This window comes from Puma concolor, chromosome D4 (assembly GCF_028749965.1).
Source record: "Puma concolor isolate L17-30 chromosome D4, mPumCon1.1.hap2, whole genome shotgun sequence".
Lineage (NCBI taxonomy): Eukaryota > Metazoa > Chordata > Mammalia > Carnivora > Felidae > Puma > Puma concolor.
In genome coordinates this window covers 28,903,609-28,918,198 of record NC_141679.1, presented here as the reverse complement: position 1 = coordinate 28,918,198, position 14,590 = coordinate 28,903,609, and the positions used below count along the sequence as shown (strand labels likewise).

General features: G+C 41.7%; 1 protein-coding gene across 1 annotated transcript in view; it reads left to right on the top strand.

The window, feature by feature from the left end:
- The first annotated feature begins 9,145 nt into the window (after positions 1 to 9,145).
- FBP2 (fructose-bisphosphatase 2) overlaps positions 9,146 to 14,590 on the top strand; it is a 29,562-nt gene continuing 24,117 nt past the window's right edge. Inside the window, exons 1-2 of the mRNA XM_086685150.1 lie at positions 9,146 to 9,434; positions 14,013 to 14,175. Of these exons, the coding sequence (XP_086541276.1) occupies positions 9,265 to 9,434; positions 14,013 to 14,175 (333 nt within the window). The 5' untranslated portion in view covers positions 9,146 to 9,264. The remainder of the gene's footprint in view (positions 9,435 to 14,012; positions 14,176 to 14,590) is intronic.

The following is a 14,590-nucleotide window of genomic DNA, read 5'->3' as shown; positions in this document are numbered from 1 at the left end:
TGCTGTGTAGTGCTTGGTGCTGCCTTACTATCTCAGTAATGCTATGGATGGCATGTTTTGAGTGGATAGGAGACAAACATCTTCTTTCTATTTCTAAAAAAAGAGTCATCCTTGCTTTGTGTCAAACAATAGTAGTAGTGATAATTATAACAATAACAGTGAATGCATAGAAATTAGATAGCTGATTTAATCTTCACAACAACCTTACCAACTAGGCACCATCTATAAATGACCCATTTCACAGGTGATGGAATGAACAGAGAGGTGAAGTAATTTGCCCAAGGTCTCCAACCGGTGCGCGGCAGCGCTGGGATACAAACCCAGGTACTCTGGCCACTGAACTTAGAGTTAATGTGTCCCTTGTTCTTTGTGTTGCCCGTTCAGGTCTGAGTGCGCAGAACTAACCTGAGCAGAGAGAGCTGTTTATGCCTTCCTGGGAACTGGACAGGTGAAAAGTTAGGGGGCCACCCATCTATGACCTAACCTTCTGAGTCTGAAGGCTTATGTTGCCACTCAGTAGTGACTTTTCAATAAAAACATAGCACTCTATCGAACAACAAAGCCTAATAATTCCTAAGGTCTAATTACCTTAAGTAAAAAATTCATCATAGAATGTAATTTAAGGAAATACAATTTATTGCAAGCAAGTCTATTTCTCACTAGGCTCACTGTATAAACAGTGTCTCCCTTAGCTGACCCTGGACTAGAATTCCCAGATCATGGCAAGTTATATGTTAAAAAACATCTGTGGGCTTTCATGAGCTCTAGATTTAAACAGATATGTTAATATATAATAAATGTTATTTGCTATATGAATCCATAATTATATTGATATAGTAAAATATTTTATCAAACATATTTACCATATTAATTAAAACATTTAATATTTTAAATACTTAATGTATTTAATGTATTAATAAAATATAGATATGTAATAGATAAATATATATATATTTTTACTTGTAAGTTTAAATATGTGTCTGTAAATCCTGCTCTTTTCCCTCCAAATAATCCCTGCCAATTTCATGTTTTCCAACAAGGAACTTAGTTTGAGTTTAAGCATTGGGTCCGCTTTTGTCCACTGACTAGACCCAAAGCTAGTATTTTTCCCACTCCAGCTGTGGCTGGACCTCTCAGGGAAGTCTCCTGAACTCACAAAGCACCTTTTGATTTTTAACCTTGTAGCTTAGGTCTTGTAACTTCTGGTTTTCGAAGCACTGAGGGAGATGTGGTGGTCTGGGAGCCATTTCTTAACTATAAGACAGCTAGATGGGAGATAATAGTCTCCTACCCCGCTGCCGTGAGGAAGCCAAGCAAAATCACAAAAAGATACCTTCTCCCTGTTTTTGTTTTATGTTCTGTATGGTGTCTTTCGATGGGGCCGTTGGCTTATTTAACTAAGAGTTTTCATCTGGTGCCTGTTTTCTGCTATGGATGCATTGAGTCTTTCTTTTTTTCTCTGAGAAAGGAAGACACAGAATCAGCAGCATGAACAGTGATTCTCCTCTGATGATCCATGGAATCTCAAAAGTTGGATTTGACCTTGGAAACCCTGAGATGCCCTTCACGGATAAGGGCGAAGGGATGGTGTTTGTGGTGCATTATGTAGAGACTTGGCAGGAACTCAGGTCTGCTGGTTCTCAGGCTCCACATGTCATGCTGTCCCTAAAATGGGAGCTCTCTCCTACTAATCAAAACACATAATGTTCTCTTTGCAAAGGAAAGCATCCCCTTTAACCACTCAAATATTTGACTGCTAGGGATTTTCTGTTAGGTTCCTCAGTAACATCATTAGCAGGATTGGTAGAGGTCCCCACGCCTCCCTGCTGCCACCTACAGGTCTGACTTTGGTACCTAGAGTTTCCATAGCCTTACTCCTCATGTTCCAAGTTGAAACCATTCCTGGAGTTAAACCTAAATTCTAAATATTTTAAAGTAAATCAATAGAGAAGTTTCTCCACAATGACATACTTGCTGCTTTGTGTCTTTCACCCAAAGCTAAGTCCAGTTTGACCTGAAGCACCTATCTGCCATGGTTTGCCACCATACTATGCTACTGGGCTTTCGACAGGACACCCTGTGACCGACCAGGAAAAGAGTAGAAACCGCGGATGAAAATCACTGTTTCTCAAAATTCTCAGAGCGACTGTGGTCCCCAGCTTCAGAATTGGAAATAATTTCAAGATTACTATAGCAGGTTGAATGGTGTCCCTCTGCCCACCCTCCTCAAAAAAAAAACAAAAAAAAAACAAACAAAAAAACAAACAAACAAACAAACAAAAAAACAAAAAAAAAAAACCACATGTCCACATCCAAACCTCTGGAACCTGTGAATATGAACTTATTTAGGAAGAGGGTCTTTGCAGATTTAATTAAGGGATTTGAGATAAGATCATCCTGAATTACCTGGGTGGGTCCAAAATCCAATGAAATGTGTTTTTAGAAGAGACACACAGAGAATGCAATGTGAAGATGGAAGCAGAGACTAGAGTCTCCACAAGCCAAAGAAACCAAAGAATGCCAATAGCCACCAGAAGCTGGAGAAGCCAAAGAAGGATTCATCCCTAGATGAAGCACCCAACACAATGAAATACTTAGATATAATTCTATCAAAATATGTATAAGATCTACAAAACTCTGAAGCATGAAAGTTCAAAGATGAACTTAAGGGAGAGTTATTCTATGTTCATGGATAGAAAGACTCAATATTGTCAAAATGTCAGTTCTTCCCAACTTGATTTATAGATTCAGTGCAATCCCAGCCAATTTCCCGGCAAGTTACTTTATGGATATTGACAAACTGATTCTAAAGTTTATATGGAGAGGCAAAAGACCCAGAATAGCTGACACAATTTTGAAGAAGAACACAGCTGGAGGACTGATGCTACCGACTTTAAGATGTACTATAAACCTATAGCAATTAAGACTGTGTGGTATTGGTAAAAGAATAAACAAATAAACCAATGAAACAGGATAGAGAGCCCACAAGCAGACCCCCATAAATATAGTCAACTGATATTTGATAAAGACAATGCAATGGAGCGAAGATAGTCTCTTGAACAAATGGTGCTGGAACAACCAGACATCCACATGCACAAAGTGAATCCAGACACAGAACTTACAGCCCTCACAAAAATTAAACTCAATATAAATACAAATATAAAATGTGAAACTCCTAGAAGGTAATATAGGAGAAAACCTAGATGAGCTTGAGTGTGGCAATGACTTTTTAGATATGACACCAAAGACATGGTCCATGAAAGAAATGATTGATAGGCTGGACTTCATTAAGATAAACAGCTTCTTTGGGAAAGACAGTGTCAAGAGGATGAGAAGACAGGTCACAGACTGGAAGAAAATATTTGAAAAAGACATATCTGATAAAGAACTGTTATCCAAAATATATGAAGAACTCTCTAAAAATTCAACAGTAAGAAAACAGCTGATTAAAAAATGAGCCACAGACCTTAACGGATACCTAATCAAAGAAGATATACAGATGGCAAAATGGCAAATAAGCATATGGGAAGATGTCATCAGGGAAATGCAAATTAAAGCAACACCCCTACATACCTTTTAGAATGGCCAAAATCCAGAACACTGACATCACCTAATGCTGACGAGGATGTGGAGCAACGGGGACCTCCCATCCATTGCTGGTGGGAGTGCAAAGTGGTGCAGACACTCTGAAAGACAGCTTGGCAGTTTCTTACAAATTAAACATACTCCCCACATGATTCAGCAATCACAGGACTTGATACTTACGCAAGGGAGCTGAAAACTTACATTGTACAAAAAAATCTGCGGAAAGTAATTTATAGCAGCTTTATTCACAATTGCCAAAAATTGGAAGCGATCAGGATGCCCTTCCATGGGTGAATGGATAAATAAACTGTGGTACGCTTAGACAATGGACTATTATTCAGCACTCAAAAATCATGAAAAGCCATGGAAGAAACTCAGATGTATATTTCTAAGTGAAAGAAGCCAATCTGAAAAGGCTACAGGGTGTATGATTCTAACTATATGACCTTCTGTTATACAATGGAGACAGTAAAAAGATCAGTGGTTACTAGGGATAGGCGGGGGAGGACAGATAAATAGGAAGAGCACAGAGGATTTCTGGGGCAGTGACAATACTCTATATGATGTTATGATGATACATGTATGCCATTATACATTTGTCTAAACCCATAGAATGTACAACATCAAGAGTAAACCCTAAGGCAAACTATGGACTTTGGGTGATAATAATGTGTTCATCATTTTTTTATATACACATACACACACATACACACACACACACACACACACACACACACACATATCACTCTGGTGAGTGATGTTGGTCACAGGGGAGGCTGTGCATGTGTGGGTGTGGGAGGAAATGGGAAATCTCTGTATCTCTCAATTTTGTTGTAAGCTTAATCTGCTCTAAAAAACAAAGTCTTAATTTTTTTTTAAATGCATAGCATGAGGCACAGTGGTCACCACAGAACTAAAATACAGGTCTGACATAGGTCAGCTCTGCTTTAACTTTGTTTTTTCCATGTGAAGAATGTATACAGCACTTTCCTATGTATTTTTTATACAGTGAAGACTGGACTTGGTATAACCATATTACAGGAAAGTAGAAATTGGATTCTTGATTTTCCATCTTTGTGTTCTGTTAATCCTACAAAGTTGAGGCTGAAGCCGATTTCATTAGTACATGAGGAAAAGTAGGTTGACCTGCAAGGAATCAGATTCCCCATATGGAGCAGCTTATAAGGGCGTTCCGTGTTCCATGCTCAGGTACATAGGAAACACTGCAGTCCTACGAGGGAAGATGTATAGATATTTTTAAACATTGTGCCACAACTGCATTGTTTTTCATTTTTACCTGATGGCATCATTCTTAGAATAAAATCTTTCCTGAGTGAAAACTAAAAAAAAACCAAAAAAACAAAAAAACAAAAAAAAACCCCATATGTTGACATTACCTGAGAGAGTGTACGTAAACTATCTCAGTAGAGTTTGGCTAACAAAGAATGGTCCCTCCGTTGATACCCTAAGTCACATTTTAGATCCCTGCTTTTGTCTTCAGATCTGATGCATGAGCAAGATTGTCTCAACTATCAGGAAGGTCTGCTTGCCCTTACTCACTTTGACTCAGGTCTGTGAGCATCTTTCCCAAAGTGGAGCAAGGCCATAGAGAGCTTTGAGGTCCCCGGTGTACCAGTGGCCCTGAAATAAATGTAAGCTGGATGCTCTCTCCTTTTCTCCAGGCTTTCGCCACGGCTGTTCTATGTTTCCACCCTGTCGTGTGCCCTGAAAGAACTTTGGCATTTGCTGAAAGGTCATCAGTTGCAATTTTAGAACATTGGGTAACTCGAACTCCTAACATTTAAATGTAGCTGCAAAAGGGTATGATTGCTGTACCCAGCTGCCAGCCTAAGCCAGACAGTGGCAAAAATAGCAGACCCTCCCCAGTTCCCTTTAAGATGAGTAATTGACCGCTTATAAATGACACTAGCCAATACTTCTCCTTCCTGGTCTCCAAATTCTCCAGTCTTCTGCCTACTCTTAGCATCTGTAGTGTGCTGGGCCCAGAGCTTCTCCAGGGAGTTGTGCTGAAGCACTGATTGGTTGGTTTCACTTCCAATCTCTTGTTAACAGATACTTTACAAAATGTAATATAAAGAATTACAGGAAAGGCCAAGAATGAGAGTTATTGTTTAAGCAGAGTTTCAGCTGGGGGAGATGAAAAAGTTCTGGAGATGGATGGTGGTGATGGTCGCACAACACTGTGAATGTACTTAATGACATTGCACTGTATGCTTAAAAATGGCTAAAATGGTCAAAAAAGAAAACCTGGAAAAATGAAATAAAAAACAATTACCTACAAAAGGCAGGCCCCAACTGTTTAGTGTTAGGTTGTAACTTCATTTAAATTTAAATGACATTTTATTGCTAGATTTAAATTGCATTTTAATATAGTCAGAGCAAATGTAACACAGAGAAGTTGCTATAGAAATTTCTAAATACTGCCAATTTTTCTACTAACTTTGTCATGGCCTAGTACAGTTTGCAGACTGTCCATGATCCACCTTGCATTTTGTTTTACAGTAAAATGAATTTTAAAAAAATGTAGAATTATTTGGGTTTTAAATAGATTCAAATTTCCATCACCATAATTAGGATACAGAACAGTTCCCTCAGGCCAAAAAACCCTCTCTTGTCCTGACCCTCCCCACATAGCCACAGAATTGTTCTCTTTGTATATAATTTTGTATTTTCAAATATAAATGGAATAATACCATATATAATCTTTGAGACTGGCTTCTTTCTTTAAAAATTCTTTTCATTTATTTTAGAGAGAGAGAGAGCACGAGCCAGGAGGAGGGGCAGGGGAAAGAGAGAGATAATCTTAAGCAGGCTCCATGTTATGCATGGAGCCTGATGCAGAGCACGATCCCACGATCCTGGGATCCTGGGATCATGACCTGAGCTGAAGTTGAGAGTTGGATGCTCAACCAACTGAGCCACCCCGGCCACCTTGACTGGCTTCTTTCACTTAGCACGATGTCTTTGAGATTCATTCTAGTGCTGCGTGTAGCAAGGTTGTTCTTTTTTCTTGCTGAATAGTAGTCCATTTTATGGATCTACCCCAGTTTGCTTATCCATTCACTGAAGAGCATTTGGGGTTGCAGTCTCTTACATAAATAGAGCTGCTATTAATATTTGTGAATGGGTGTTTGTGTGAATATACATAATCATTTCTTTAGGAAAGATGTAAAGGCCCACTGCAACTGGCATTGTTTTTCACTCTAAAATCCTTTGAAGACAATGTTGTACTTCAAATCCTTTGAAGTACAAAGGATTTGAAATCCTTCGAATCCAATGTTCACCTTCAAATCCTTTGAAGACAATGTTGTACTTCAAAGGAAACCTGGAAACCTACAAGCAGGACACCCTCTTCTCTTATATTCACTTACTGGCCCAGAACTCCTAACATGCAGCCACTGGTCTTCCTATAATTATGTCAGAAGAATCATTGTTGATCTCTCACTTGAAAGACAAAGCTTAGTTATTTGTTAATGGCAACATGACACATCAGGATCAAAGAAATTTCCCTTCTATAGTTCTTACAGTTCCCTGAAGCTTTCCGAAAAGAATGAGAGCTTTCTGGTTTAGATCCTGGTGATGTCAACATGAAAATGTTCTAACTGAAGGCCTCACACAAGAGCATGCACAAAGATAAGGAAGGCTTGTGGAAGCATTATCTCAAGGATGCACATTTCCAAAGTAAATTAATTGTTCACACACTAGAATGCAGCATACCTCTATGTACCAACATGGATGTGTATTTCCAAGATGGTAGGCTATGGCAGCCACCTTAGATTGGTTGATCCAATACCAGTGCCCAACTCTTGCAGTGAGGGGTCACCATGTGAAACAAATTTGGCCGAAGCTATGGAAGTGGAAATCTACTGGTGTGCGTGTGTGTGTGTGTGTGGGGGGGGGTGTTCTGAGGAAATATTTCTTTTCTAATAAAAGGGAACTGATGTGATTAGAGTGCCCTTCTCCCCTCTTTGGGCCTTCAGTGTGGGCTAGATGGGCAGAATGGTGGTTGCCATTTTGTGCTCATAAGATGTTTCAGCTTGGAGGCAGAAGCCAGCTGACCCAGGGTAACAGAAGAGACAGAGGGGCCCCTAAAATGGAGACTTTGAAGAGCTAAATAAATGCCAGCAGCCACCTCCTCGTGAACGCATGAGAAAATATGAGAACAATAACCCCCTACAATATTTATTTCATCTGAGTTTTCTCTTACTTGCAGCTGGACACATTCTGATTGAAATAACCATCAAAAGAAAAATCATATTGCAGACCAATGTATGTATTCTACAAAGCAGCGTGCATATTCCTCTATTTTATAAAGTGGAGTTATATATGTATACATAATAATTATATATGCATCAAAAATTTGGAAGGGTAGTAATAACTACCAAGTACTGGGAACCTGCTCTGTGCCAGGCACATCTTATCACTTTTAATCATGAAAACCACTCTATAACATAGATGTTTTACTTCTATTCCCATTTATAGGAGAGGAAACTGAGGCTTCAGGAACTTTCCCAGGACAACTAGCAGATAATTAGGTTGGGACTCAGTGCCAGGTCTATGTGCCCCTAGAGAAAGGTCTTGGTCTATGCTACCCAGGCCCCTGCCAGTGCCTAATACCAGTACTGACCCCCACCAGCTCAGTTATTTCTAGAGAGTTGGCTGGGGGATGGGCTGGTGGTGAGGACTCTCACTTTTTCTTTTATATAGTTCTGTAGTGTTTCCTTTTCAGTAAGAAAGTAGTATCTAAAAATTTTTTATGTTTATTTTTGAGAGAGAGAGAGAGAGAGAGAGAGAGAGAGAAAACACTAGTGGGGGAGGGGCAGAGAGAGAGGGAGACACAGAATCCAAAGCAGGCTCTAGGCTCTGAGCTGTCAGCACAGAGTCCGACGCGGGGCTTGAACTCATAAACTGCGAGATCATGACCTGAGCTAAAGTCGGACATTTAACCTATTCAGCCACCCAGGCATCCCAAGAAAGTAGTATTTTTGAATTAGATGTGCAAATCTAAAGGAATTGATAAAATAACCTGATGCTAGGCACTGTGCTAGGAATGTAATTTTTTTCTTCTAGATTTGGGTGGCTTTTAAGGATACTCACTCAGGCATATGTCTTTTTGGAAATAAAAAGCATCCTTTGCAAAAGTATATAAAAGACCCCAGGCTGAGAGGTCCCAGGATTGCCATATTTTATTGTGTGACCTATACCCTAGGTAAGATCTGCCAGTCTGCCTCTTAGAGTCATTGGGGAACTGGATTCTACAGTAGATATATGCAAAAAATCCTTCTGAGTCCTTGAATGAGAGGGTTCTAGGGATCATTTTTTAGTGGCTGGATTTCTCATCTTCCACCAGTTTCTAAATGGCTCCTTCTTAGGATCTTTAAATAAAAAGGTTCATCAAAAGAAAGTAGGTGTGTTTCTGGGCTGCCTGATTCTATTTACAGCTTGCTTATGGTGCCTTGGCAGCCTTCAACATCAACCTTGCCAGAGAGATTTCCTTGAGGGTTTGCCCAGTTATCTTAATCACGTGGGTTGGGGCACTTTTTCGTTAAAGGTCCTGGCAGGGCTAGTGCAAACCAGCTCTGATACCAAAGAGCCACAGACTTCAGAGATAAACAAGGCTTTCCAGGAGAAGAAGATTTTGAACACTTATCCGCCACCATGTCGGACAGCAGCCCCTTTGAAACGGACATGCTCACCCTGACTCGCTACGTTATGGAAAAGGGGCGTCAGGCCAAAGGGACCGGGGAGCTCACACAGCTGCTGAACTCCATGCTGACAGCCATCAAAGCCATATCCTCGGCTGTGCGCAAGGCCGGCCTGGCCCACCTGTGAGTCCTGGGGGAGTAGGTGTGGGTGCACAGACCTGCCCCTGATGTAGAGGGATTCGGGCCCAGGTGGGGCGTGGGCAAAGCCGCAGGTACAGGTCACTTGGGCAGGCGACCATGTCAAAAGCTATTTGCCTCTGTGCTCTGGAGGGAAGGCGCTTTAAAGTTTCTGTCTGTTGATAAAGGGGCCTTTGACTTGTTTCCAGAAAGGAACGAAATACTTGGAGACGTGGTATGAAGAAAAAAATATATAATTTTTCCAGTTGCCATGTATTATAACGATGAGAAGCTCAGTGGCTGGTTGCATTAAAAACATAGATTGTATTATCCCGGCTTGTTTCTTATGGCAGAAAGAAACAGCGAATAGGACTTGAGATTTTGCTTTATGATCTTTGCAGGTAGTAGCATTTTATTGCCATGAACTTTGCCAGTGTGTTAGGAGCTAGCAATCATTTACAAAATGACTTCCTGCCCTGCGTCTCTGTCCTTACTGAGGGAAGGAGTCTTTTGCTTTCAAAACAATTTTTTATTTCTTCTCTGAGACTCATTATCTTTTTCTCTACTTGGTGTGCAGGAAGCTGGGAGGTTTTGGGTCCAGGAGGAGGAAATGAAGAGCATTCTTCCACTTTGTTCTCTTCAGTACTTTATCCAAGCACAGAAGAAGGCCAAGTTCATACTATGGCTGCTGAATGTCACAGCTGCTGACCTTAAAAAATAAGCCAGTTATTTTATTTTATTTTATTTTATTTTATTTTATTTTATTTTATTTTACTGTAAGAGAGAGGGAGAGAGAGAGAGCACAGGAGGAGGGGCAGAGGGAGAAGCAGAGAGTGAATCTTAAGCAGGCTCCAAGCCCAGTGCAGAATCCAATGTGGGATTCCAATCTTATGACCCTGAAATCATGATCTGAGCTTAACGGACTGAGCCACCCAGATACCCCAATAAGTCAGTTATTTTACCCCCCCAAAATGAGTTTATTTGGGAATAGTAAGAGAATTACAATATGGGACAAGTGAGCTACGCCAAAAACCATAGGCTGGTTTAACAAAGGAGAAGAAGGTTATTTTATGAAGGAGGACATTGGCAGGAGCTGTTTTGAACAAAAGTCCATTGGTGAAAAGCAAGAGTTCAGGGCCATAATGGTTTCTTATTGGCTGAGTTGGCAAGTCAATTTCTTGCAGGAGAGGCAATGTACATCCTTCCTTCTAGGAGCCCATAACTGATGATTCTTTCCCCGGAGGATTTTTGTGTTAGTCTGGAATTGACACTTCCTGCAATGACCTCCAGTGCTACAGTGTGAGGGCTCCCCCTTCTGGCCTCCGACTCAATTTTAGTGAGGTTTTCCTTAACGTTCACACGGCCAAGAGTCCAGTTTAAGTCTGTGCTGAAAAGAAGCTGACTTTCTTTGCACTTCCATTTTTTTTTTTTTTGTAGCAAAGGTCCTCTCCAAAGGTGAAGGGGCCCATTATTATTATTCCCCCAAATGAAGAAATAAAGTCTAATATTTAAAATAGTAATTCTTAACAATTTAATACTTTTGAACCAAAAATTTGATAGCATTATATCACAAGATGTAATTCTCACAAGATAACTATAGGATTTATTTATAACGGATAAGGTTTTGTAACCCAGTAATGACATCCAGTTTAAAGACGCATTATGATTGGCCCTCCCTGATCTCTGTGTATTGCTATAACTGTATTGCCTCATAGACCAATAATGGCCAATCTTTACTTGTAACAATCTTCATGAATGTGAGGTGCAGCCATTTGCCTCTGTCCTGATCCCACCAGGTGATGGGCTGTGCTGAGTGACACTAAGTAGTGACTTTACCTGTCCCTGCATATGGCTCTGCTATGCTTAGAGACATTTTCTGGGCATCTCCACTGCTTTTCAGTATTATTTACCCGCTTTAATGTGCTCGTCCTCTGTGCAGGACGCTTAGCTAGGCAGTGGATGCGGTGGTACAGTTGTACTACGCGGCTTCAGAACTCTAGCTTTGTGCCTGTCAAGTGTCCAGATGAAGTAGACTCAGGAACTGGTTAATAAGGTGTTCATTTAACTTGGCTGCCTTCCATGTGACTGTCTACTCTTGTTAGGACCTCAGTTTCCCATTTGTAAAACAGAGGGGATGGGAATAGCCCCTAACTTATAGGGTTGTTGTAAAGCTTAGTGAATCCATGTGATGATAACTTCAACAGCGCCAGATCCATAATAAATGCTCAGTAAATGCTCATTATTACACTGGGTCCAAGCCCAGATCTGGGGAAATTTGCCCGCTGGCTGGTCCATGCTGCTGAATGTCCACTAGGTGGCAGGTGTAGCCCATGGAATCAAGACTTCAGGATCCACTATTTTCTCAGAGGCTGAGGCAGGGGTCTGATGTTATCCTTCTCCTGACCCCTCACTGAAACACCAAAGTGGCAGTGTGAGATGCCCATTGCCTGGAAATTCCTTCTTTCTAACAAAATGCTGAGGTTATTTTAAGAGGACCCTGGAATTGCTTCTCATATTGCTAAAAGGTCGTTCTCTGTCCTGGAACAATTCTCCTGAAAATAGGATTTTCACATGCTCCTGCCCCTTTTCTCATCTAGGGAGCCTCAAGCCCCTCATTCTTTGCTTCCTTTTTTGGGGAAGACATTTTAGGCACAAGCTCAATGAATGCAAACGTGATAAAAAAATGTTCATGCTTTTTCTTCTCTTTTGTCTGTTCATTGCTGTAGGAAGAAGGGAATGCTAGAATCCTTCTCCTGGAAGCATCTTCATGGGTTTCTGCCAAAGTGGTAGAACATCCCATTCAAAAATTATCAGTAAAGCTTTCAAAAAATAGTAAAAGATATTGTCCTGTGGATTATAAAGCTCTGCTGTATCCATGATCTAACTTGGAGCAGGTGTCAGACAGATCTCATTATGAATGTGCTTCCATTCTTTCTGGAAGGAGGGGTGCTAATGGGGTTTAAGGGTAAATGGCACCTGGAGGAAGGTTGTCAGTCAAGGAAGAGGGTGGGAAGTGAATTGTCCCCTGCTTAGGGTACATCAGTGGTTCTCAACCGGGCTACCTGTTAGAGCCACCTGAGGATTCCTTCAGCAAATACATGGCTTTAAAAAAGGGGTGGGGATGTAGAGAAATTATTTTCCTGCCATGCTTTCTTCATAATTCAGTGAACGTATATTGAGCATTTACCACATCCTTGGGTGCTGTGGAAACCAGTACAATAAGCCCCCGTTCTAGCCTTCAGTGAGCAGATAATCTACCAGGAAATGTATTCCCATGAACAGATCACAAACTGCTGTGGAAGGATGACAGGGGTGTGCCTGGTGGTGTTGGGGCCAAGGAAGCCTTTGGAATGGATCAGGAGGGAGAGTAGGGAGAAGCTCGTGGTAGGCAGACAGCATTCCTGTGGAGTGAACACCATAAGTGAGGGTGAAAAAGAGAGGAGCATCTTGCTGGGTGCTGGTGGCCACAGGACTTTTGTGGCTGTTGAGATGAAAAAGGCTTGAGTGGGTATAGCCATGCCACTCTTGGCGGGAAGAGTGCGGGGATGGGGCAGCCAACCGAGGGGTCCGTGTAAGACAAGTGTGTGCCTAGTGGATTCCAGAGGCTGAGACTGGCTGAGTGAGGTCAGTGGGACAAGAGGCAATGCCAGCATGGGAACAGGGCTTCCTTGGTGAGGCCTGAAGTCCACCATGGGGAACTTGGAGATTCTGGGTGAGACCAGAGTGATCTTGTTGGTATTTTAGAAGGACCCTGCCCATGACGGTGGAAGTTAGGAGACCTTTGCATACTGATATTCTAAAACATAAAGCTAGATAGAATTTTTCTTACGTCGCTTGAAATGGTAATGAAGAACAAAATTAAATTAGTTAAGTCTGTCCCCAAATTTCCATCTTAAGTAATGCAAAGCCACCACAGGGCAAATTTCTCATTCAGTCCACCAGGCCATTATTTGAGGGTGATCAACAAATACTTGAAATTCCCATGGTCCTTTAGTTTTGGGGTTAGTAATGATGGCGACATGTCTGACTTTATGAATTGGCTCTTTCCCTTCACCTCCCACTGCCCATTGCAGGTTTGTGTTTTTATAAGATTGAATTCCAGTTAGCGTTGTTGGGAGAATACGGGGCTATGATAATATCCTCATGGTGTAAAGGAAGCAAGGTTGAGAATCACAGCTTTGAGAAACGTTGCACTTGGTCTGTATAAATTGGAGATTTGGCAGCAATGAAGGGAAAAGTGGCTTATAATAATGGTGTCTGGGCCTTTTTTTTTAAAGTTTATTTATTTTGAGAGAGAGAGATTGAGAGAGAGAGAGGGAGAGAGAAAGAAAGTGCAAGCAGGGGAGGGGCAGAGAGAGGGGGGACAGAGGATCTGAATGAAGCAGGCTCTGTGCTGAGAGCAAAGAGCCTGATGTGGGGCTCGAACGCACAAACCGTGAGATCATGACCTGAGCAGAAGTGGGATGCTTAACCAACCGAGCCACCCTGGTGCGCCCACCCCCCCCCCCCCCCCCCCCAATCTGGGCTTCTCTGATGGAGTTTTGGATTCCCTTAACCATTTCATTCAGTCTTTCGTCTTCTTAGGTATGGAATTGCGGGAAGCGTGAACGTGACCGGGGATGAGGTGAAGAAATTGGACGTGTTATCCAATTCTCTGGTGATCAACATGCTCCAGTCCTCCTACGGCACCTGTGTCCTGGTCTCTGAGGAGAATAAAGACGCGATGATCACCCCCAAGGAGAAGAGGGTGCGTGTGGGGACGGGATGCAGTTCCCCTAGCCACCAGTAGATGGTACTACTGAGTTGGGAAGAATCTGGTTGCTTTACTTTTCTTTAGTTCCTGGGATATTCCTATTCCTTAACTTTTATTTTCTGGGGGGGGGGGGGGGGAAGATTGCATACTTTTTTAGTTAGAAGTCTTATGCTGTCTAGTGGAAAAAAAAATCCACAACAGGGGGGTGATTCATTCAGGGTAAAGAGTAATTTCCTGAAAATGCCTCAGTGGGTGGGGTTTTGTCCTCATTTGCCAGGAACAAGTGCTGCATTTTTTGTGGTTTCAAAACCATCGAGTCCAGTAAAAACTAGAGCTCCTGGGAAGAGCAGACCTGTACTCTTCCCATCCCCACTTCTATTCTCCCTCTCCCCAACACACACTTCTCCAA